Source organism: Vicia villosa, linkage group LG5 (assembly GCF_029867415.1).
Source record: "Vicia villosa cultivar HV-30 ecotype Madison, WI linkage group LG5, Vvil1.0, whole genome shotgun sequence".
In the NCBI taxonomy this organism is placed as follows: domain Eukaryota; kingdom Viridiplantae; phylum Streptophyta; class Magnoliopsida; order Fabales; family Fabaceae; genus Vicia; species Vicia villosa.
In genome coordinates this window covers 143,018,152-143,045,620 of record NC_081184.1, presented here as the reverse complement: position 1 = coordinate 143,045,620, position 27,469 = coordinate 143,018,152, and the positions used below count along the sequence as shown (strand labels likewise).

The window sequence follows — 27,469 nt, the reverse complement described above, 5'->3', positions numbered from 1 at the left end:
CAGACAAACTTTATTTGTTTTAGTTCACAAAAGTCTAAAATGACATACGAGTAGGTGAAATTCAATTACATCATTCAAGAAAACGTTACTAAAAAAACAAAAGCCTGCTTTTTGTACCATACTATCATAAATGTGTGACATTTATATCAAGATTATATTTGTACAAAATGCAACATAATACTTAACTTAATTTAAAGAATTAGTAGATGAAATGTTAAATGTGTAAGGTTATAAATGAAGTGATTATTGAGTAGGTGTGAAGTTGGTCAGAGAGTAATGAAGGGTTCTTGTAAAACATAGTACATGTATACTAAAATGAAATGAATGCTATGAGGACAAAAAAAGTGGTGTATATTTGAGAATGAAAGAGAATGACAAAGATTTATTAGAGATTGTTGCGGGTGGATCTACGGTAGCCGGTAGGTGATGTACACTTATTTCATTATTCTGGACAAGGACTATCAAACTAGGCAGGTTGATAAATGGACACACATTTTGGCACAGTAATTATTAATAGGATTAGGAAACTGATGAGTCTTCTCTGTAGGGATAATTTGAAAAGAAAGAGAGATTGAGGAGCAATATAGAGATATCAAAATAAGGCTTATACTTACTGAATTGAGTTGGGAAAAATTGATGGGGATTTCTTATCCCATCTTTAGGGTTCTTAGGTACTATGTGCGCTTTCAAAAATATTTCTCTGTTTTCAGAGATGTATCTCCGGACGGACGCACATTTACGGAATAAAACCATAAACAAAATACCAAAAAATCAACATTGCAACGATAAAATCTACATTTATAAAATAAATTCGGTATTACATTGATGATTTCAACATAAAATTAAATATTACATTTCAATAACCCGGTGGACGCTTGCACATCTCTAGGATTTGCTCGACCATTCTTCGTACTGTCACTACCAACTCGAGCGGGATTTTCTCTTCGAAACGGAAATACGTTGGTCACATCGCCAAAACATCATCTTGGTTCTTGAGCTCAAAGTTGCTGTAAATTATGTTCCTTTTGTTGTCAACTGAAGGTGAACAATACTCGAGCTTCACTACCTTTCGTCTGTCTCCGTAAGGTAGGCGATAGTGGATTTCGTCAATGATATCGTCGAGCGAGGTGTACTCGGTGAGTTTGAACGTCTGCCCTAGTGTTTTGCCGTCGGAGTAGGAGACACTTGCGACATACAAACGGATGTTGATATCATACAATTGAGACATTTTTGTGTTTATGTGAAAGACAACATAAGAACCCCAAATTTTGGTAATGATGAGTGCCATCCCCATCCGAAAAGTTGTCCGCTAGATGTGAGTGCCATACTATGCAACGTTCATTTTTTCATAGAAAAGACAGTATTCTAGGAAGTAATGATGAAGGAAATTCGTGTACATTACCTTAAATTACAGTTTCTTTTGCTCCTTTTTATATTAAAAAACAAGGAAATATTTTTTTGAAGTAGAATACTTGGTTGAGTGCGGAAGGAGGTTTTGGTAGGGTTTAAAGAAGAAATGGCGGTATGATCATGAGTGAAGCATACAAGAAAGGTGGTGTTTTATTAAACTTCTGACTTGAAAAATCTAGAAATATACTTCGAAATAGTCACTGAGTTGACAAATAAACAAAATCATTGTAGGGGTGAGTCTGGAGATACACTTTCAGACTAGTTTTTGGGAAAATGGGTGTGTGTCTCATTTATAAAGTGTTTTGGTGTCTTATTGAATTGTGAAATAGACAAAATCATTGTAGGGGTGAGTCCGTAAATACATTTATGGACTAAATTTTGGGAAAATGGGGGTGTGTTCCACTTAGAACGTATTCTGGTGTGGAATGAGTGCATCTGAAGATGTATTTCCAAAATTAATGAAGGATATTTTTGAGTTTCATTATGGTGGTTCTTCACCACTAAGGGTGGAAGAGGAACCCCAAAGGTTTGAGGAAGTCAAAGTTTTTTTCGGTTTTATGGAGGGAATTAGGCCGCCCACAAAATGGCCCAGTATGTTACTATTAAGCCTAATTAAATCATGGGAATTTTACTCTATATCTCAACAATTATTTCTCCACCCCTACAATTTCTATGTTTTGACCAAAATATCCTTGTATAAATAATTTATATTTCAAACATAAATTTTTTTCCTCATTCCAATTTGAAGTTATTGCATGCTTGAATCTTACTCTGAAGTTCTTCGATCCACAAAACAGAATCGGAAGTCTTATTTCCAAGTTCTCTAAATCAAAAAACTAAATGAAAAGTCTTACTTTGAAGTTCTCTGAACCACAAAAGATATCCGAAAGTCTTACTTTCATGTTCTCCGAACCACAAAACACATATGAAAGTCTTACTTCCAAGTTTTTCGGTGCCCAAATTATCTCTCATAAGTCTTTTGATTTTGAGTAAGTTATATGGTCTTGATTTTATAGTCATCAAATGTCTTGGGTGATAGTCCTCTCGACTTGTTTGTTTTGCAAAAATAATATACCTACATATATATGATATTATTTGAGTTTCCTTTATTCATTTATTATTGATAGAATTAAAAATATTTCAATTAAAAATAATGTATTTAATTCTTTATCAATAACATAATTTTAATATGTGTTTAACCCTTTTAGATGTGTGTGATATTTGTCCAAAAAATTATAAAGGTGTTTTGAAGGCAAAGAAAAAAACAAATTTTGTTTAAAGCATTTATCTGAATTGTCAGACACATGTAGGATAAATGCCATGCGAATGTTGAACATGTATTTAAAGATGGTTGAAACAAAGAAAAAAACAATTTTTTTAAAACACTTATTTGAGTTTTCTGAAATTTACTTTATTTTTTGCCATACATTATACGAATGTGATTCAAATGTATGACAAAATGCTGGAGACAGCTACACGCTAAAAATAATTAGAGAGTTGTTATTTTGACATTAAAAAAGCAAACATCGTATGTTACACTATTTAAACTACAACATTATTATGTATTTGCTTTCATTCTTGAATATCAAAATCTCCCATGGCATACCAATTTCACTCCACCATAGATCACTCCTACCACACCTTCATTCTCATCTTTTCCATGGGAGATTTGTACACCTTATTATTCCAACACTCATGTTGCATCATCATCACCAAATTTGTATTTAAATAATGGGTACTCGCCACCTACACCTTCTAACTCATATCTATCTCATTCTCATGTTTACTCAAACTACTGCAATAATTATTACAAACAAGTACTCATTTCCACAACAGCACCATCACACACACACCCTAACTCCACCAACATTAACACCCATACCTTTCAATAACAAGTATATGACCATCACACATCTTTCTACCACAAAAAAATATTCACTCCTGTCAATGATTCTTACCCGACTTCTTCTCCGATGACATTCCTGATGTCAACAACACCTTCGACAGAATCTTCGACAACACTTCAGGTAACATCTTCGACAAAAACATCACCGCCTGTAAAAACTCCTATATCTCAACGTCTTTGCTCCACCTTTGATCTACTTGGATTTTTCACTGTCATCTTTGATCCCGGTGGAGACTTGCTCCGATCACTCACTCCATCGTGCACCACCTCCTCCAATCCACCTTACACCAGTTCTTCAAAATCGGAAGTTACAAATCTGTTATTAAATGTTGCGGTTTGTGCGGTTTCAAGTTTATGACTTAGTGGCATATTGAATAAAGAAGATAGTAATAGTGAGAAATTCAGACCATGAGCCATTTCTTTAAGAAAAGGACAAAATTTCTATTCAACCAATATTGTCTCTCTCCTATGTGTTGTTTCTCTTTCTCATAACGTGTGTGGTTGGTTTCCCATGATTTGTGGGGTTCATAGTTAGTATATATTGGTGACAATTGCCTTCCAGTTCAAAAATAAAAAGTTTGCTAGGGAAAAAAGTTCAAGTTTACTATGTAAAAGTGTGGGCTTAGGCTGAAGATTCAAATTGGACTTTAAACAAATGTTCACTTAACAATTTTTTTCATGAGATACATGGGCCACTACACACCCGCCAAATCCACAGACCTCCGTACTTACATTTGAACCTTGAGTACAAGGTTCAAGCGAATCCGGCGGCAAAGATAGAGAGTAAAATTATGGTTAAACAAATAAGTTAGAGATTAAATTAAGTTAGAATATTAATTTAATAAGTCTTTTAATTTAAGTGTTATTGGTCTCCTTTTGTATTTGGACTTTTAGTTTTATTATCCACTATGACTATTATATATGTAGTCTCTATGAGACATTGAAGAATATCAAAGAAGTTAATAAAGTTTATTTTTATTAGTTTAGTTTATCTTTTCTCTAGGATAGAATTTTAAAACTTTCTATGAGCATTTTCAATAGTGCTACCAACTTTCGGGTTCCTTGTTGGACCTATTAAAACACATCATCTTAAAATAATGTAAGAAAATTGGTATGATAATCCTGGATATCTTCAAGAATCGTGTTCGTTCACTTTCCGAACAAAGTATTTCGACCCTATTCTGGTCTGGGTTCACAAAATCTTTGCGGGGATAATTCTCGAAGAACAATCTGTTTCTGACAATAGAGAACAGATCAGAATGTAGAGAGGAAGTATAATTTCGTGTACCAAAATCGAGGCCAAAAGACTCCTTATATAGGAGACCCATAACAAAAAACGAACAGACACACCTTTTCGAAAAAAAACAATTATGTCGGTTGGGAAAGGGTGCAACTATTCAAACGAATTTTTCGAACGGGGTGCTGCCCCGCACCCCGCCCGCTGACTTGGCAGCGGGACCCCAGCAGGACGCTGCCCCGCACCCCGCCAGGGGCTCTGCCCCTTGGACCCCGACGGAGCGCTGCTCCGCACCCCGCCAGGGGCTACGCCCCTTGGAACCCCGTTTCTATTATTCGTATTCAATTACACGTTTGGCTCGACGAGCGTACACTCCGCACTATCCTAACTCGTTTCAAACTTAACGCATAATTGCATTGGCCCATAGTAAATCACATTACTACCAAAATACATTGATGATACTAAAATTACCAACAAATAACTCATTCCATTTTCACTTCAATATAACTTTAAAGAACTCATCTTAAGTTCTACATTTTAAGCTCTTATATTAATATTTTATTCTTATTGATATTATAATTTAAGTATCATTGGTTAAAAAAACAAATAAATATATTATATTTCTATTGCTTCCATACGTTGCTTCAACTGGGTCAAAGTTGCATCACAATGCAACGACATCGCCATGTTGGCAAACTCCAATGAAAAAAATCTCACTTTTTAATTTTCCAATAGGCGAACCATATAAAAGACCAACCACTGAAGTTATTCTTAAGATTTTGATAGTGTACTCTTTTAAAATCTATCATCTTGTGTCAGAAAAAAGTAAAATATAATTATTAAATATGCTAAAAGAACAAAACCATATAAAATTACGGTGTAGTGTTAACATTTAGACATTTGATGTATCAGTAGCATTTCTCATATAATTATAATGGTCATATGAAATATGAAAAGCTTTACTCCACTGGTCTTCCATAACCTCTATCAATTTTTATTTCAGTCTGGAATAATTTGGTTGCATTACAAATATTTCTGTGAATTGAGATTTTTGTTTGAAAGAAACAAAAGACTCAACTTTTGTGCATCATATGATCACGTTCTCCAAATGAAACGCAAACGCGTTATAGTCAAACGACACTGACTAGTAAAGAGCGGAGAGTCTCTTTCTCTCTATCTGAATTCAAGTCTCCTCTCATTTCACGCGGCATAAGGACTCACAAGTCCACTTGTATTATGTGTATCAAATTTTTTATCTACAGTTTAACATATTCAATGCAATAATTTGAGTTTCATCATAAATTATTCTCTTTTTGATTTTCAGGTCTCACGTTTACATTAGACCACCCATTCGTCTCTACCATTTGGGCGACGTTAACAATATTCCTAAACTATAGGATGGAACAATTCAACTCTTTCATATTAAGGATAAGTTTTTTCTTAATATGATAATATTGATATAAATACCTTTTTTTAATGAAGTCATGGCTTACTATTTTACTAATAAAGTATTGATAGGAGACTTATCTTACTTATATTAATTAAGTGATTTGACTTGGATGAATATCGAGTTGTAATTAAAGACAAACCGTTTGAACAAAGTTTTGTTAAAATTTGATTGGAACAATCTTTGAACAACTTTTACTTACACTCCAATCTAACTCTAGATTATTCGGGTCATCTTCTGCTATGAATCAAAGAAACAAAGACTAAAAATAACGTAACATCTATAAAAAGGCCATACTAACACGCATCATAATTCATAAGTGATAAGGCTGTTAGTTGAGAAGAAAAAGAAAATAGTTTTGTATTAAAAATATCGAATTAGAAACTTCTAAATTTCCAACACACCAATTTCCAACATAATATTACTTTCATCGTCCATTTTTATAAACATTTATCGACATTTTTATATATTATCATAAAGTCTAATTAATAAGAAAACTCAAATACTTTATTGACAAGTATTATTCCAACCTTATTTATAAGTAAAAAAAATACAATTTTCACACTTATTAAAATTATTTTTTAGAGTATTTAATTTTTTAATTTAATATAAAAGAGATAACACAATTACTAATGTACTCTTAATTAAATTTCATCTACCATCTCATCATACTCAGATATTTGGAGAACAACATGAGATTGATCAGAAGTGAAGACTTAGGATAAAAGTCGAACAACAAAGGCACGGTCACATGTTGTAAGAGATACGATTGACACATCTTCCAATGGCATTTTCCACCACCTCAATAAAAAGTTGTGAGCTCTCTCGTAGGCTTTTATATTGGGGACAATGTTATGTTCAAGCAAGCATGAGGGAGTTTCAAGTTTTTTTTTTGCATTTCTTGTTTTTAATTGCATTAGTTTATTTGTTTACTGTTTAATTTTGAAAAAAATTATCAAATTTTCTCTATCTTTAAAATCATTTGTTGAATTTTGTTAAATAAAGTATGTGTATGTTGTCATATTTGGTAAGGACCTAAACCAAAGTGCCCTCGCCCGACAGTTGGGCCGCTCAAGAGGGAATTCAAGAAAGTCGCTCAAAAACTTCCTCTAATGTGGGAATCAAACTGAAAAGGGTTCACAATGACTCCGTGAAGATGTGGTCAATAATTTCCCCTAATAACATGGGAGCAGTTAAGACCACGTCCATGAGGTAAAAGCTTCTTGCCTCAGGAAACTCCTATTAATATAATATACTTCAAGGGGATCAGGGGGACTCTTAAGTCATACACACTCAATATCACCCACTGCTACTCAGAGAGCACTTTTCTCTTAGCAGCCCTAACATCGTCAATCCAACTGTCCGCAGGCCACCGGCAGGGTCTCTCACCTTCCGTGAGTTGGTCCTTTAAACAGTCTAAAAAACTATCGTACATGGCTACTTGCCGCCATGGTTGTCAAACTCGCCGGTAGTCTCGTCAACTCGTACGAGTTTACGAGTCTATGACGCAAAAACGAGTAGACTCATGCATAAAATCTTTTTTGATAGACTCGAGTATACTCAAGTACACTCGCACCAACTCGTATAGACTCGCGAGTCTATGTCGAGTTTACGAGTTTATAAGTTTTTTTAATTTAAAAAAAAAACTCCAAAAGGCCCAAGTTCCCCACTTTTTTTTTTAAATAAAACCTTTATTTTATTTCTTGTAGGAGAATTAGAAATGTCTCTCTCCTAGTATCTTCTTTCATAATAGCTTATTTCTCTTTTCATCAACGATGTGGTCGAGTTTGGCAGTCTCTTATTGTGTTTGCATTTGTTATCATAAATCAATCTTCTGTGTTGTAAGTATTCTCTTGTATGTTTCACTTGGATGCTTCTCTTGTATATTATCTTGTGTAAAGTTGAGGTGCCATTTTTTTTCAATCAGGTCCAATGATCGCCAATATCCATGTATCAATTTGCACACAATGAAATGGTTTAGAAGATTTATGATTAAAGGCAAACAAAGCTTTTGTCTATTTAAAATAATGCACTGCTTTCATGAAAATTTGCTACAACTTTTATTAAATAATTCACTTTTAATAATTATTATAAAGATTCTGCATACAAGTGTTGAAAGGAAAGCTAGGGTGAGTGGACGACATTGATGATATAGACATAAAATCAACTCAGTTCAAAATCTATTTTGACATAAAGCTATAACAATTTTAGCAGAGGCATGGTTTTAAATTATGTTTGTGATCATGGAAGTGGTTGCGGTTGCAGATATTGTGATCGTAGTCATTACATTTGTTGCAATACGCTTGCAGCCATTGTAGCGTGAATTTTGATTGAGAAGATTTTGAAATATACTGTGAATATTAAGAGACTTCCTATTTCTTCAATATTGAGTATGATAATTTAAGTCTTTAACTACAGACTTTACTATTTTTCTTGTTTTATTATCAAGTTTTATTGTTAAGAAGTTTGTTATCGAATATGAAATTTAAAATTTGATGTTAATTGGTGTACTATTATATATATTTGTGTCATATATGAAGCATTTCAAGATTTATAAATATATGTGTTCCTATATGTGTCACTTACATATTTTTTAAATTCATTTTTAATTTTCTATAGACTCGTACGAGTTCTAGTAGACTCGCGAGTCTGACAATCTTGCTTGTCGCTATGAGTTAGCTTTCACTCCCAAACGTGTAATATACCTACTACGCCCTTTGAGTCTCCCTGCCCTTGCAAGGGGAACACACACACACACACACACACCTGTACTTTTTGAACAATACAGTGACACCCACCGTGGGGTCCGGTAAAACTAATCTGGACCACACCTCTTTCTAACAACCATCACCTTCCAATCCCTATCGTATCCTCAACTCCAACATCTAACCATTATCACACGTGGTAAACATATGAGCTTTATCCCCTACTCTTGAGGGTATCGGTGGTACAAACGATGTTGATGCCATGGCAGAGATACGAGCCGCCATGGACAAATTACGATGGCATAGACAGACGTTGGAAGATGACGTCTAAAACATTAGACAACACCAACAGGAGGTCAATCCCCCGAAAGAGGTGGAACTGCTGAATCCTCACCCACTCTCGGACAAAATATGGAGGGTCTATATTCCCAAATGTTTCAAACCTCCATCCTTGGCCAAGTTTGTTAGACGCAGTGATCCCTACGAACTCGTTGCCTCCATCAACACGCAGATGGCCATCATAGGAGCACCACACTCCCTAAAATATTAGTTGTTGTCGGGAACTTTTAAGGAGTTTGCCCTCAAATGGTACATGGGCCTTCCTCATACCTCTATCAACAACTATCAAGAGTTGGTAAGAAATCTGGTACACCAGTTCATTGCCACTCACCACAAGAAGATGTCCATCACATGTTTGTTCAACATCCGCCAAGGTCCGTCAAAATTGTTGAGGGAATACCTCTCCCGCTTCAATGAAGCCACCATCAAAGTCATCCCTCTGAAGCAAGAAATTTTGTGGGAGCATTCCAAAATGTACTTAAGGCGGGACCCTTTAATGAATTCCTCACCCAAAATCTAGCGCTCACGCTCGCCGAAGTAGTCGTTAAAGCAGAATGCTACATCAATGACGACGAGGAACGCAATGTTGATAAAAAGGCTAGTAATGCCAAGGAGCGTGTCCCTGACACTAAGAACTCTCATTCCTCAAGGAAAAACAACTACACCTCGGCCGTGAAAGACAAATCCTTGTCAAAAGGGCAGGAAAAGTGACATAGAGTTTCATGCCTTTGAATACCCGACGAGGATATGGAGCAAGGTGCTCCACCTGCATACGATCCTGACAACGCCTGTCCCCAGGTCAGAGGTAATGGGATCTTAGCCATAAAGGTGGTGGAAGTTCCATAGGGTTAAAGGACATCATATCGATGACTGCGACTAGTTAAAGAAAGAAATAGAAAAGCTGATACATGAGGGCCACCTCAAGAGAAATGTGAAGGATGGCCCGTACGCGACTACTCGCCATTCTGAGCTAGCTCTCATCCTCAAACGTGAAATATACCTACTAGGTCCTCTAAGTCTCTCTGCCTTGCAGGGGGACACACACATACTTGTACTTTTTAGACTGTAGAATGTGTATTTTTTACACTAAAAGTGAAAATTTCACATGAAAGTAAATGCTAAGGTTAGGAAATTTTTATTTAGTCATATGTTCTTATTCTAACAACTAATATCTTCCAATTAGATTTTGTTTTTACTAGAACTTGACTTGTAACCCTTGAAATTTCACTCAAGTGCATTATTAGTTATTTAATTGTTTTGATGCTTTGTGTATTATGTTAAACCGTAATTTTTGAGTTCCTCGTTGAATCTCTCATCACACACACAAATAATAGGTTTTCCATGCATATAATAAAGTGTTGAACAAAGTCAACCTTGAATGATTCAATTCAAGGTAATACATGATCAAATTTAAACTACCAGTTAATTGGAATTAGGGATGTCAATTGCATCTGTTAATGGGGATCCCTGTGGGGAATATCTGTGCGGAGATCCGAAGTTGGAGATTTTTTTCCCCGTGGGGATGGGGATGGAGGGAAAAGTTCCCCCGATAACACTTTGGGGCGGGGATTGGGAAAGTATCCTCCGCCCCGTGGATTCCCCGACTCCGAAGATATATATTAATTTTTTTACTTTATATTATATATATATATATATATATATATATTATATAATTAGTTATTTTACATGAAAAATATTAATGTATTAGAAAATGAAGAGTCATTAGAAGTTATAGATTTGTCACACATAATCAACCACTTGCGCTGGATGACATCGGTATTGTGGTAGTAAATTAGTGAAAGCACGGTAGCAAGAAGTTATGTTACTATTTATTTATTTATTTTACATAAAAAATATTAGCAAATCAAGTTCTTTTGATTTTTTTATTTATTATTGATGCAAGATGTATTTTGATTTTTTTATAAAATAAAGATGCAAATATATGCGTTTTAAAAAAAAACTAAAAAAAAATAACAAAATACTAGTGTCATAGTTTTTATCAAAAAGTGTAGAATTTTTCTTAAGATTCTATCTCCGTGGATATCCGTCGGGATCTGTGGGGATGAGGATGGGGGGAAATATTCCCCCGTGGCGGGGATTGGGGATGGGGATGGGGAGTAAATTTGGGGGCGGGGCGGGGAGCGGAGAAGCGTCCTCCGAACAATATCTGCCCCGTTGACATCCCTAATTGGAATCGATTGAAACAACGACTAAAATCAATTTAAAATGATGTTTATCAAATTCGCGATTTGATTCTGTTTGTTGGAAACAATTCGTACACTATTTGGAAATGATTCAATTATATTTTTCCAAACTCTTATTTTTCATTTGTTTGTTGGAATCGATTCACATACCTATTGGAATCAATTCAATTCACAATTTGATAATTCATGTTTTGTCTCTATTTGTAGGAATCAATTCACATGTTGGAAGGATCTGATTCTATTAGATTCAATTCCATTGCAATTTGATCATGATAATTTAGAACAAACTCCAATAATTGGAATTGATTCATTAAAAACTTTGATTTGATTCATTTAAGGCTCTATTTAGCTCTCATTTTTGAATTATTTTATGCGTATATAAATAGTATTTTCATTTCATAAATTCATAACTTCATGAGAAAACTCTCAATCAAGAAATCAAGATCAAATATTTTCTATGAGAAAAAGCTTTGAAACTACAACTTCATCTTTCTCTCTCTCTCTCTCTCTCTCTCTCTCTCTCTCTCACACACACACACACACACAAAAAAAAATCTTCATCTGCGTCATTTTCATGGAGAACAATCATGTTGTTTGTGTGTTGATAAGGGATTGTGAAAAGCCATTAATGTTCTAATTGTGAATCTTGGAGTGTGTGTAGATTTCATAGCAGGTGGTGTTTGATCTTAAGGAAATTTAAGAGGTGAATTAATTGAAGAAAAAGAGAAAGGATCTTTTCTCCATAGCGTGGAACCTTGTTTTGTAGGTGATATACTTTTAACAAGGACAACCATTTTTGAGGATGACAACTAATTAATGATGACAAATGTCTCCTGACAAGTCAAGCATAAGAGGTTAAGTGGATAAAGATGCAAACCTAAGTATTAGTGTTTGATAGCATTAGCTATTCGATGATGGAAATCAAATGGAATATAACTCAATCCTCATCTCAAGGGAACTTAAGCTAAACCGACAATCCAAACCAAACCAAACCGAAATGAAATCGAATGTTTTTGGTTCGGTTCTAAGACCGAACCGAACCAATGAAAATGGATGTGGTTCGATTCGGTTCTCGATTTTAGTTCTTAAGAACCGTCAAACCGATGAACCGAACCAATGGAAATAGTTACGTTATAAATATTTTATTTCACTCATTATTAAGCTCAAATTTTGTATCGACCATTGTCCATCTTTGTTTACACTTCCTTCCTATCAATAAAACACTCATCTAGAACCAAAACTCAAAAACTTAGAGAATAGAAACAATAAGTCACAAAAATTTGCTTTCATTGAACTTCTACTCTCACTACCTGCCACAACTATTGCTCTCTACCGTTATTATGATCATATTCTTTGAATTCAAGTTCTTTTCCTTAATTTTCATTTTTTTACCTGTTTCATTTCTTCTTCAACAAAATTCTTTCTAGTCTTGTTACAAAATAGTTTTGATGTGTGAAAAATGTTAATTGATGCGTGCTTTGTTGTGTTCTATTTGTTAAGATTTTAAACCCCTTTCTAACCCTCTAATGTCAAGTGTTAACTTTTATATATGATTGTGAACTTATTTCATGATGCAATGGAAAATCATGTCATTGTTTCACATGGATCAAGAGAAACTTGTAATTTGTTTAAAAAAATAGATCATAAAATAAATTACATGAAATATTTATTTTAAAAATTAATAGCATAAAATACATCGAAAAATATGATTATGGAAAATACACTGATGAGTAAAATGTTTGGAAAAACAATTTTGTAAACCGAACCAAATCGATTAGGTTGATTCGGTTTCATTTTTAATAAATATTAAAAATCGAACCAAACCAAATCAATAGAGATATCATCGATTCAAATATTTTTTGACAAAAACCAGTCAAAACCGATCTGATTATATTCCTATATGAGATGCGTGAAAAAACAAACTTTTTAATTTATGAAAAACAATTTTAAATTTTAATAAAGTGAACCACTAAGGATAAGATGAACAACCTCTTTACATAATCAAGATTAGCCCGTCATTTTCATTTCAGGGGTAATGTATAATTATTTCTACTATGGATATAGAACGGTCATACTTATTTTAAAGAGAAATGTTATTCTTACATCATATTCATACACCAATATTTACACCAAACACTGTTTACCGTATTTTTACGGTAAACAGTGTTTTTTAAAATAAAATAATATTTATAAAAAATATTTTTTATTTTTAAAATTACGGACAACACTGTTCTTATACGGACGTGCATTAACCAACTTCATTACTGCATTAACCAAATTTTTACACTGCATTAACCAAGTTTGATGACTGCTAAAAAATATTTTTAGCACCTGGATGTTGCATTAGCCAACTTCGTTACTGCATTACCCAAGTTTTTACACTGCATTAGCCAAATTTGATAACTGCTAAAAATGATTTTTAATACCTGAATGTTGCATTAACCAACTTCATTACTGCATTAACCAAGTTTTTACACTACATTAACCAAATTTGAATAATGTTATTCTTACACCCATGAACAGTACTTTACAGTAGTCACCAAATTTGGTTAATGCAGTGTAAAAACCTGGTCAATGCAGTAATGAAGTTGGTTAATGCAACATTCAGGTATTAAAAATAATTTTTAGCAGTCATCAAACTTGGTTAATGCAGTAATGAAGTTGGTTAATGCACGTCCGTACATGAAAAGTGTTGTCCGTAATTTTAAAAATAAAAAATATTTTTTATAAATATTGTTATTTTATTTTAAAAAACAGTATAAATACAGTGAACAGGTATTTGATGTAAGTATTAGTGTATGAATATGTGTAAGAATAGCATTTCTCTATTTTAAAATGATGCAAAATGTGATTTGTGATAGATTGATATTGGCAATAAAAAAACCAGTGGATAAAATTAATCTAAAAAATAAAAAGAACGCGTATAAATGGCCCATGCTACTAATTGAAAGACCAAAGAAAATTCAATTCAAGTTGTTTATTCAAACTTGAAAACTTACTCACTCTTCCTCTCCACAAAGACAAGTCTCCTCTTAAACAAACCAAATTAAAACCGTTTTTCCCTTTCCATGGCTGCAAACGAACCTTCACCGTAAGTTCTCACTCATCCATTTCCACTCACTAATTCATTTTCAAATCAAACATCAAAGAAAAATTCAAAACCAAGAAAGTTCCAACCAATTTCCTGACTAACATGATTTTTTTTCTGTATCAGGTTTGAGAGCAGCGAGATGCTAGCTACGTTCTTGATTTCCACGCCTCTCTTGCCGGAGTCATGGAGGCTATGTAGTCAGGCTAACGCCTCCGCCGCTAACGTCTGCAGTTTTGTGGTGGAGCGCGTTGGCACCATCGTGTATGTAGCTTTCTCTGGTGTTCAAATGGCCGGCGGTTCGGATCCGAGTTGGAGAACGTTGGCGCCGTTGGACAGGATCGGTGGTGTGCCGTTGTTTTCGTCTCGTCGGAATAAGGAAGCGGAGGAGCCGGTGATGGTTCACGCCGGGATGCTCAATATCTTTTCCTCACTTTTCAAATCAATCCAAAAACAGGTTTGTTTATTCATCATCTCTTTCAAACAATTAACTACAAATTTAAATATCATTAAATATAGTTTTTCTAGATTTTTTTTCACTCATCTCTTTTTTAAATTTTTTTAGATGTTTAAATATAAATAATAGAAATAATTATTAACTATATTCAACATTCACATATAAGTTTAAAAATTATGATTGATAACATTTAAATTTGTATTTAACTGTGTTTAATAAATTATGACATTTTATTATATTAAATAATTATTTTATTTAGTAAAAACTACTCATCTCTTCTTTTAATTGTTTTTTATATATAATAATACAATATGGGCCGGTCCGCCATGCCAGAAAAATTATAAGGCTTAAACTTTAAAATTAGAGCCCATATTTTTAGGGCCTTTTTAGCCATGTCTTGAAAAGCCCGTTATCCGTTAGGACTAGCCCATATGGGCCGCAGGTAGCCCATCAGACTCGCATAATTATAAATTTTAAAAAGATATATTAATATTTATATTATCTTACTCCAAAATAGCATATTGATTTTTCTCACTTTACTAAATTTAATCTTTATTTTATTCAATCTTTCTCTTTTAAATATTATACATTAGTATAATCAACATTTTTTCATCGTATTATATTAGTTTTTCTCTTATAATAAATATTCAAGTATTATTTTATACAATTTAGACATATATTATATTTAGAAATACATTATAATATTTATAAGAGATAATATAGTACTTAAAATTGTATTATGTTTAAAATAACATCATTTTTAATTTTATTTATAATAAATATTATAGAGTTTTTATTTTAATTTTTTAAATAAAAAAGCTCATTTAGGGCCGAGTTTGGGTAGTAAATCTCGAGTCCATATTACAAAGGGTCTTTTTTTGCCAAGCCCTAAAACGCCCAGAACCTATTAGGGCCGGCCCAATTAGAGCCAGATAACCCATTTTAACGGCTCTAGTCGTGAGTGTTAATATTTTTTTTCTATTATATCTTCAATTATTCTATAATAAAAAAACTAAAAATATTATTATCAAATCAATAATTAAAAAGAAAAGGAGTTATGCACTGACAGTGTAAAATACTTTTACACTATCAACCAATCATCATCATGTATCTAAATAAAATATCTTTTTATTTAAAAAAATGTTTAATGACATGGTAGATTGACAACTCTTTATTAGATGTTTATTGGATGACAGTGCAAAACTATTTTTCAATCTCAATGCACTATCTTTTAACTCATAATTAATTATTAAAAATCATAATAATTAAAAAAAATGGAGATCATCTGGTTCCTAAGTGTATATCTCCTACATGAATTTTACCGTGGGTTTGAATTGTTAAACATTTTGTGACACTGTTTAATAGATTTAATCCGAACAATTTATGCTGTTTTTTTTATAAATTTATTTGAATTTAATTTTGTAAATTTTGTAAGATAGTTAATAAAAAAAGTTTATAACATATATAAAAATTAGTTTAATTTATTTTAATTTTTACTATTAAATAATTAATATGATTTTATTTATAAACGCTTATTTAATAAACTCTCATAGGTTCTTATTCGTATAGAATCTAAATATGATTTATAAGGGTTGAGGCGGATATAAGGGAAATAGTAATTCTCCATATAATAAATTGATTATGAGTTGAGGGTTGAGGTGGAGATAGAGGAAATAGTAGCAACCTTGTTTGAAAAGTTGTTGGGATATTCTATTATGCTTGAGTGATGTTGCTAGTGGGGCGTGCTACTTTGGTACGATATAAATAAAAGTAGGAATAAACAAATCATCATCAAAGTTATAAATTCATATTATTAGTAAAATTGAGAAAAAGAAAAAGGTTGAAAGTGACATTGTAAATAACTCCATCATCCATCCAGTTCATTTTCAACCGTATTTATCGGTGTTAGTGCATATCTGTGAAAAAATGTTGGAAAGGGAAGAAAGGAAATATTTAGATAACTTATCGGTATAATAACGAGTGTATTTAAATTATATATAAATTAAATATATTAATTATTTAATAAATTTAAAAATAATTTTATTTTATTTTAATAAAAATCGAAGACAGTAATGTTTTTGCAAAATCTTTGGAATATCGGCAAACTTCATCATGACCACAAGTCCATTAGCTTTACTAAAATCCGATGCTTGGATTTGTCTCTTTGTTTGTTTTTTTATTGAGTATCAAATTAAAACTCTATTAGAAAATATAAAGATATTTTCACATCTTGTACGTATATGAAAAAGTGAGGGATAAGAAAGAAAAAGAAAGAGATGTAAGGAAAATAATAGTATAGTGTGAACATGAACATGGACCCAATAAAATCCATCATTTTCTCATAGACACAACGCAAGTGGTAACAATTAATTAACCACCTTGATTAGTGCACAAAACATGCTGTTAGACACACTGAAAGGGTCATACATTTCAATATGAAAATGATTAACTAGTACTAGATGATACTATATCAGAAATAAAGATGGGAGTGAGTGGGATTAATTTTTTATTTAGAAAGAAAAATTATATTTGAACTCCAAAATAATTAGTGATGACCATTGACCAGCACTAGTTGACTTGTGAAATGAAACATGAAACTATAATTTTAAATATTGATTTGGAGGGTATTATCATCCAATTGTGTGTGTGAAAGGAGATGACAATAAAGAAAGATTCCAAGTTTTTGCCTCACCTGATGGGATTTGAAAATGACATTCTTAACAATATGCGTAATTTAAATTTGAAGACCTTATAAAAAAATATAATCAAACATGGTATAGTTCTTATCACATCACATCACATCAAAGATAACCAAGCTTGTTCACACCAGCTTAAGACAAAGATAGAGATAGTAATAATGCTTATTCAATGATTCAGGAACATGAATACAAAACTCAATCTTGACGCACAAGACACACCAATAATGGATCCCACCAAAATGAACAAAAATAATAATTGACTAGGTCAATTTGTGAACTAAACCTAAGATCTTATTGTCCAACAAAATATAAAATTTCATTTTATAATTTAAATACTAAGTTTGAATTTGAATTGTCTGATCTTAAATGAACGACCACTCGCTGATGTCACAAATGTTTCCTAGAATGTGATTCACAACTAACTAATGTAAATTAATGTAACCATTTTTTCAGGTGTTAGGAATACTGGCAAACACAGACACAAAATCAATTGTCATCACTGGTCATTCCATTGGAGGAGCTACAGCATCTCTATGCACTCTTTGGCTTCTTTCGTACCTCCAATCCATCTCTTCATCATTACCAGTAATGTGCATCACTTTCGGTTCGCCATTACTTGGTAACAAATCATTTTCTCAAGCCATTTCCAAATGGGGTGGAAATTTCTGTCATGTAGTATCCAAACATGACATAATGCCAAGATTGCTATTTGCACCAATTGCACCTCTCACTCCTCAGCTAAATTTCCTGCTTCAGTTTTGGCACCTTTCCATGACTTCACCAGAATTTGGAAAACTTGCAGTTCAAGTTTCTGACCAAGAGAAATCTGAGTTGTTCACTGCTGTATTGGGTCATTTAGAAACTGCAACACAAAATGAAGAAGCTTCTGAGTCAATTTTGTTCTATCCTTTTGGAAACTACTTTTTTGTATCAGATGAAGGAGCTTTGTGTGTCGATAGTCCTGTTACAATTATAAAGATGATGCATTTGTTGCTTTCAACTAGTTCTCCATCTTGTAGCATTGAGGATCATCTTAATTATGGAGAATATGTTAATGGATTGTCTTCGCAAATGTTGAATCAGAATAACTCTATGCTGATGAACATTCCTAACTCAAGCTATGAGGCAGGGCTGGAATTGGCCATCCAATCTTCTGGTATAGCAAACCAGGTAAATAATATACCCTCCTCCAGTCACTATTATAAGCAAAAATTTACTTTTAGATTCACTGAATAACTGATGTATCTGATCTATACATAAGTCAGATATATCGGCTACTCAGCGAAATTAAAAAGTGAATTTTTTCTTATAATAATTATTAGAGTAACTACTTCTTATGTCACGCGTATCAATAGTCGTAATTTGTCGCTGAACAAATTACTATGATGTAACCAACAGGAATCTGCTGCCATCGCTGCCAAAGAATGTCTAAGATTAGCAAGGAGAATGGGTCCATCACCGGTTCTGAATGCTGCAAGGCTAGCACTATCCTTAGCCAAGGTTGTACCTTACAGAGCCGAAATAGAATGGTACAAAGCATGGTGTGATAAACAAGATGATGAAATGGGTTATTATGACACATTCAAAACCAGAGATTCTTCCAAAAGAGAGATGAAAATCAACATGAACCGTCACAAACTCGCTAGATTTTGGGACAATGTGATTGACATGTTGGAAAGAAATGAACTTCCTCATGACTTTGACGAAAGAGCCAAATGGGTCAATGCTTCCCAATTCTATAAACTATTGGTTGAACCACTTGATATAGCTGAATATTATAGGAAAAGAGAGCATAGAGAAGAGGGCCATTACATAGAACATGGTAGAGAGAGAAGGTATGAGATTTTTGATAAGTGGTGGAAGAATAGAAACGTTACTAGTGGTGAAGAAAATAAAGAGAGAAGCAAATTTGCAAGTTCGACACAGGATTCGTGTTTTTGGGCTAAAGTTGAAGAAGCAAGGGATTGGTTGAATGGTATGAGAAGTGAAAGAGATAATAACAAGTTGGCTATTTTGTGGGAAAAAATTGAAAATTTTGAGAAATATGCCATTGGACTTATTGAAAATAAGGAAGTGTCTAGTGATGTTTTGGCTAAAAATTCAAGTTATAGTTTATGGGTTGGAGAATTGAAAGAACTGAAACAACTGAATGCAAATGTGCAGAGGTTTCCTCAACAGTTTGCACGTTTTATGGATGGAGAAGTGGTTCCTTAGTACTTAAGTTCGAATCAATAAGCTTATCTTGCTGAGCATTGTATGTATAAAAAATTGCTCCTTATGCTAAATAACTCCTTTTAGTAATGAGTTATGTCTTCTTTTTATGGTGTGTAGATGAAGTGGTAATAACCACCAAAGTGTTATGAGTTATGCTTTTATTCGCAATAATATTGCAAGAAATCTTCAACTAATATCAAATCTATCTACTTAAAATGCAGCCATTTTTCATAGGCAGAACATTATCACAATCATATTTTGATTGAAACCGATTGAATTGTTACAGAAAATAGCTTACTGCTATTTATAGGGTAGTGTAGCTAACTCAGTCAGTTATGGTGGATTCATCATAGAGTTTGTTGTAAATGCATTCGATACAATTTTAAACGAAAAATCTATTTTGCTAACACAAGGAAAGCTTTTACTATTGTAAACTAATACATCTAGTGTTTTTACTCTTCAAATTCAGAAGGATTTCTCTATGGGAGAGCAGTTTTGTCAAAAAAATTGAGTTTGTCAAGTTAAAATCTGAGAAACGAAAGAGGTACACTAAATAGATCATCCTATTGATATGTACTTGGTGTAAATTGAATTGTTGACCACCCTGTCTCTTAAGAAAAAGATATCCTACTCCATATGATTTGTTTTGGTAGGTAATACAGGATTGTGTGACAGAGCCATTTTGTTCAAGATGCCACAAAACGGGATAGGAGTGGTAATAGCTACTTTCAGCCCAATTAGAAGAGATTGTAGCCAAAGAACCTATATTGATGTATTGGCTAATGATAAGTATCAAATTTATCTAAAATACAATAGCATTTATTAACTTGATTCACAAGTAATTAATGGAAAAACACTCAATTTATCAATAAAACAAGATAGTATGAACTTTTTAACTGTGTATTCGCAAAGTACAGGTAAAATAAAATAAGAAATCACAAAACATTAATGCTTATAGTAGTATAAACTGAATTTTGGATACAGAAGCTACATATCATATATGTCATTCTTTAGAATGGTTTATTTAACATGACAAGATTAGTCCTATAATGGTTATCTACCTAATGGAAATTCTATAGCTGCATCTATATGTATAAATGTGAAACTATCTATAGCGGTGTAATTTTCCACGTCGCAAATTATAGTTTGTGATGTGTTTATAAAAAAAATATCAAAAATAAAAAGATCATGTATAAATGGTCCATATGTAGTAAGTATGTGCATAACTCAAAGTCTAATTCAATTCAAGTTGTGTTGTTCACACTTGGAAGATTACTCATTCTTCCTCTCCACAAAGGCAACACTCCAACTAATGGCTGCAAACGACCCTTCTCAGTAAGTACTCACTCATTCATTTCCAAACAAAACAACTTAGAAGCAATTTCCTAACTAAGGTTGTTGAAATTCATGTCGTTTGTTTTTCTGTCAGGTTTGAGAGCAGCGAGATGCTGGCTACGTTCTTGATTTCCACGCCACTCTTGCCGGAGTCATGGAGGCTATGCAGTCAGGCTAACACCTCCACCGCTAACCTCGGCAGTTTTATGGTGGAGCGTGTTGGCACCGTCGTGTATGTAGCTTTCTCCGGCGTTCAAATGGTCAGAGGATCGGATCCGAGTTGGAGAACGTTGGTGCCGTTGGATAGCATCGGTGGCGTGCCGCTGTTTTTGTCCCGTCGGAATAAGGAAGTGAAGAAGCCGGTGATGGTTCACGGCGAGATGCTGAATATCTTTTCCTCCCTTTTCAACTCAATCCAAAATCAGGTTTGTTTTCTCCTTTCAAATCATTCAGTACTAGCTGAATTCTTATCTACCCAATTTAAAAAGTTGGTAAAGTTACCTCCAATGTAAAATGTCTTGGAAATATCAAATAATTGTATAATTTTTACAATTAATTAAATATGTTAAATTAAATAGGATCTTTTGATTGGTTGAAGCTACTCTACCCAACTTTTTGAGATGGGTAGAGAAGTTGTCCCCTTAGTACTATTAATCTTTGAGAAAATCACGACTATGTATCGTACCAAGTCATACTTTTATTTTTAAATTACTGAAATGACATGGCAGAATGATATATTCTTATTGGATGACAGTGTAAAACTTTTTTACACTGTCAGTGCATCACCATTAAACCCTTAATCTTTTTTTATGAACTCAATTTATATTTTAATTAATTTTTTGGGCAGTTATAATTCTCTCTATCTTTGTATATTTATGATTTTAGTTCTTTAATTTAGAAAAAATTTAAGTTTAGTTTTCAAATTTTAAAATTTTCATGATTTTAGTCTCTTAATCATGTTTGATCTTAATTATGATAACATGCCAACTTTATTAACAAAATAAAAATGCTTATTTGAATTTTTCGCAAGCATGCAAATTATATCTTCTTTAAATTATGAAAATAGATATTACTAATTGAGTTACCTTTCTCACCTCATATTTAAATTATTTTAATATATCGTATTATTTATGTCATTAAACTATTTTGAAAATGAATTAAAAATTAAAAATAATATTCAAATATAAACATTAAATTAAGATATTTAGAAACTGAAATTAATCTCTTGAACATCATTCTCTCTTGATTCCGGTCTCTACAATAATGGAGGCGTTTTTATAAGTTTTCGTAAAGAAAAAAACAACAAATTGAGAAATGCAAACAAAAGTCAATAGTCAATAGTCAATGGTATTAGTTAGGTGTAGCGAAATGGGCCACCCGCCTCGTCCTGCCTTATGCTCGGGAAAAAAATTGAGCGGACAAGCCCGCCAAATCAAAATGGGCCTAAAAATCAAGCTTGTCCCACCAAGATGGTGGGTTGGAGGGCGGCGTGGTTGTCTGCTTATTTTTTTTATTAATTTATTTTTACATTTTTAATAGGTTAATAAATTTTTTATACATTTCAATTAAACTTTTAAAGCAATTTGTATAAAACATGTCTTTAACAAATTTCACTTAAAAAAAGTTACATATATATTTATAAATAAATGTATAAATTAAACCATCAAGAATTAGAATTACTATAATTAACTAAAAAAACGACGGACTTAAGGTGGGATAGACTGAACGAATAGGCGAGACGGACTTTGGGAGGCGGAGGATTTTGAGGGACACGTCTGAGGAACCACGATCCGTTTTGCCACCCTTAGTATTACTAACAATTCTAAAAAAAATAAAATAATTCACAACACATTAATAAGCATCATTATCCTACAATTCCTCGGTTCCTTTTTATTTTTTTATTTTTTTTACTTTTTACATATATCAAGACAACTAATAATTGTTGTTACTTTTTAAACTATTATTATTTTTGTCTATAATATCTTTAACTTTTTAGTAATTTATTTTACTTTTTTCTCTTTCTATAATAAATGAGTACGGATAATTTTGACAAAACTACCATCATTAATACTTTAAACTTTGAAATGACACTTAAAAAAGAATAAAAAAATTCGTCAAAGTGACACTTAAAAAGGAAAAGAGTATCTTTTTTTCATTTTTAATCCTAGTTTATTTAGTTTTATTCCACATTCAATGCAACATCTTCATCTATGTTTCACTTATTTTATTCTCAGGTTTGATTTTTAATCGCCCAACATTTTGTCCTATACAACATCGCAGGTTTTACCGTAGTCTGATAAAATTTTCTCTTCAATATTTTGTCTCGTACAACATTTCATGTTTTACCGCAGTCCGATAAAATTTGTCTAACATTTTGTATTTCGGATCCTAGATATTAAATTGTGTGACTTGAGAGATGATATGATTTCCAACTTTCACCTCTAGATTAGAAATGCTTCTTTTTGGTTGAACTTACATTCTATATACTTTATGTTTACTTCTACTTAGGCGAAAATCATGTGTTTCTAAAACTCGTCTTCAATCTCTCTTTTAAATTCTCATTCGACTCTCCAAGTATGACTATATTATCTGCAAAAAGCATGTATTTCGGTGCTAGCTCTTTGATGTGCTCTATGAATACATCCAAGATTAAGATTAAAAGGTACGGGCTTAGGGTTAAACCTTGATGATGCAAACCTATTGGAATGAATAAATCACCTATATGTCAACCATGTGTTTGCACACTAGTCGGTACCCTATGAAATCCAGACTCGGGCACGAACACGCGACACAGACACAAACACGAGACACGGCACGGATACAGACACGAGGACCCTGCTAATGTCAAAAACCTAGGACATAGACACGACTATCTATATATATTTTATATATTAATTTAATAATGCAATGCAACTTATGGGTACAATTTATAAAGAGATTAAAATTGGAAGCAAAATTTATGTTTATTTAAACTTAATAAATTCAATAAAAAAAGACATAAATCCATCAAAAGAAAATGATACAAATCATATCATAGTCAGACCACAGAAAACTAACCTCTAAGTCCCACTCATCCAAAGACAAGTCAGCAACTTCAAGAAATTCAGGGTCATCTAATGATCCAAACTCATCTCCAACAACCAAAAATTACAAAATTTAGAAACATCTAGAAAAATAAAATAAAAAATTGTAATAAAAGATGAAAAATCTTGTGGAGACAGAAGCAGCAGCGTGCGGTGAAGATGAAAATAATTAGAGAAGATAAAAAAAACTTTCAGAGAAAGAAACACTGAAATAAGAAAAAATAAGGAATCTTAATTGTGTTGTTTTTTTATAAGGGGGAGTGGAATATGAAAGGTAAAAAATCTTTCACTTTTTTTTTTAATTTGAGAATTTCTTTTTTTGAGTCATGTCCTTTATTTGAAATAAGGTATCGTTCCAAAAAAAAAATGTTAGCTTGATGAAGAAAGAGACAAGGTTAGTAATGACAACCTAATCATTTGTTTGTACTAAATATTCATGTTAAAATCTTAGAAGGTCTTTTTTTTCTTTTCTTTTAATTGTTTCCTAGAATGTAATTCACAACTTTGCTATTAAAAATTAATGTTACCATTTAAGGTGTTGGGAATATTGGAAAAAACAGACACAAAATCAATTGTGATCACTGGGCATTCCATCGGAGGAGCTACAGCATCTCTATGCACCCTTTGGCTTCTTTCATACCTCCAATCCATCTCTTCATCATTACCAGTAATGTGCATCACTTTCGGTTCACCATTACTTGGTAACAAATCATTTTCTCAAGCCATTTCCATAGAAAGATGGGGTGGAAATTTCTGTCATGTAGTATCAAAACATGACATAATGCCAAGATTGCTATTTGCACCTATTACACCCCTCACTCCTCGGCTAAACTGCTTGCTTCAGTTTTGGCACTACTCAATGGCTTCCCCAGAATTTCGAAAACTTGCTGTTCAAGTTTCTGACCAAGAGAAATCTGAGTTGTTCGCCGCTGTATTGGATTACTTGGAAGCTGCAACACAAAATAAAGAATCTTCAGGGTCAATTTTGTTTCATCCTTTTGGAAACTACTTATTTGTTTCAGATGAAGGAGCTTTGTGTGTGCATAATCCAAACACAATTGTAAAGATGATGCATTTGTTGCTTTCAACAAGTTCTCCATCTTGTAATATTGAGGATCATTTGAAGTATGGAGAATATGTTAACAAATTGTCTTCGCAAATGTTGAATCAGAATAACTCTAAGCTGATGAACATTCCTAACTCAAGCTATGAGGCAGGGCTTGAATTGGCCATCCAATCTTCCGGTTTAGCAAACCAGGTAATAATTACTGTCTACTGGCCTAAACATTGTCTACTAGTTAAATATAGGGGTGGCAATAAAATCCATTTAACCAATATCCATCCAATCCATCCAAAAATTAATCCATCCAATCCATCCCTCAAACAAAATAATACTTAATGGATTGGATCCAATCCATCCATTTAATCATATGGATGGATCCAATCCATCCATCTCATTTTAGAAATCCAATGGATTATGTTTAATTAATAACTTTTTTTTACAAAAATTAACATCAATTTTACAGAACTTTATTTTATATTTTAAATTGACAAAAAATATTTTTTTTGAAAATTTCTCACTATTAATTATTTTTATTATAAAAGACACATGAAAAATCTCTTTCCCTTTTTCTCTCTTTGCCCCTCCCTCTGTCTATTTTTCCTATACTTAAATCATTTACAGGTTAAATTATTTAATCAATAGAAAACTACCGTTAATTAACCTAAGTAGAATATCACCCAAAAACAAATGATAAATAATGTCCGTAATTTTCTCATAATTTAAGCAAAGTCTAAATTAGATTTTCTTTTTATTGTTTTGATATTTATTTATATTCTGTTTCTTATTAGAAGATGGAGTCACATAATTATAATTAGAAATATACATATTTGGCATATTGTATATTATAAGAAAAAAATTAAGATTAAGGCTAAATTAACCTTATTAATTTCTTTAGTAGACTAAATGTCATAATCAGTAGCAATTAAATTAAACTAGTTAATTAAAGATAAAGGTAAATTTGAGTAAATTTGACCATGATTATAAAAACAAAACAAAATTTGACAGTAATTTTGTTTTATTTTTATTAATTTAATATATTTAAGTGAAACTAATTACGTATTAGTATTCTATTTTACCATAAGAATTCTACAATTTAGAATTTTATGAAATCATTTAACGTCATCATTGTGCAAATGGTAAAAATCCGTTTGATAGAATATGTTGTAAAATGGCAGATTAATTTATGATCAAAATTGCAGACTCATAGAGGATTATACCAAAATTGAATTATGATCTTGAAATAATTAAAATAGCAGATTATGACTATAAAATTTAAAAAAAAAAAAGCGATTTAATCATTTTTAATAGTATTCGCCTTAATTATGACTAAAAAGAATAAAATTGAAAGGGAACATAAGTAACTAAAACAAGGGAAAATACCGATAAGGAGAGAAGTGAGAATTATTTTTTTGTAATTATAAAATGTATTTTTTGTGAAATTTTATTTTTTTATAAGAAAATTTTAATTAAAATGTTTAAATTAAAATTATGGATGGATGGATATCCATCCATTGAAAATTTTTAATGGATGGATTGGTTGGATTATATTTTTAATGGATGGATTGGATTGGATTTTTTAAAGGTTATGTTAGTGGATTGTTAATGGATTAATGGATTGTTTTGATCCATCCATTAACAATCCAATCCATATCCATCCAATCCATCCATTTTGCCACCCCTAGTTAAATATGCTAAAAGCGATTACTTAAGTTGTTTATCCAAACAATTTTTCACTAAACGAATTACTATGATGTAACTAACAGGAATCTGCTGTCATACCTGCAAAAGAATGTCTAAGATCAGCAAGGAGAATGGATCCATCACGAGCTCTGATTGCTGCAAGGCTTAGAATATCCTTAGCCGTGCTTATACCTATAAGAGCGCAAATAGACTGGTACAAAACTTGGTGTGATGAACAAGATGATGAAATGGGCACCAGAGGCACTTCCAAAAGAGAAATGAAAGTTGATAGAAACCGTATCAAACTTGCTAGATTTTGGGACAATGTGATTGACATGTTAGAAAAAGATGAGCTACCTCGTGACTTTGTAATTAAAGCCTTTCGGATTTGTTCTCAAGGGTTATGATTGTGTATAAACTTTTTTATATGCTTCGCAATTATACTAACTTCTTAATATAGTAACCATACAAAAAAGCTGGCTTGTGCAAATAATTTTATTTAAGTTCATAGATCATTCTAACTGTAACTTCCTTACAAAATGATTTGATATTCATAAAAAAAAAACATGCGCAAATTTTGATATCTAATGAGCTATCTAACA

General features: G+C 32.4%; 2 protein-coding genes across 2 annotated transcripts; both read left to right on the top strand.

The window, feature by feature from the left end:
- The first annotated feature begins 14,185 nt into the window (after window positions 1-14,185).
- On the top strand, window positions 14,186-19,813 carry LOC131602879 (lipase-like PAD4). Its single transcript, XM_058875098.1, has 4 exons — window positions 14,186-14,339; window positions 14,463-14,793; window positions 17,946-18,662; window positions 18,891-19,813. Exons 1-4 carry the CDS (start codon window positions 14,317-14,319, stop codon window positions 19,704-19,706), a joined length of 1,887 nt encoding a protein of 628 aa, XP_058731081.1. The 5' UTR covers window positions 14,186-14,316; the 3' UTR covers window positions 19,707-19,813.
- Window positions 19,814-20,767: 954 nt separating this feature from the next.
- On the top strand, window positions 20,768-27,406 carry LOC131602880 (lipase-like PAD4). The gene is made up of 4 exons (XM_058875099.1): window positions 20,768-21,041; window positions 21,136-21,466; window positions 24,660-25,382; window positions 26,951-27,406. The coding sequence occupies exons 1-4, from the start codon at window positions 20,923-20,925 to the stop codon at window positions 27,272-27,274; spliced, it is 1,497 nt and encodes a 498-aa protein (XP_058731082.1). The 5' UTR covers window positions 20,768-20,922; the 3' UTR covers window positions 27,275-27,406.
- Window positions 27,407-27,469: the final 63 nt, after the last annotated feature.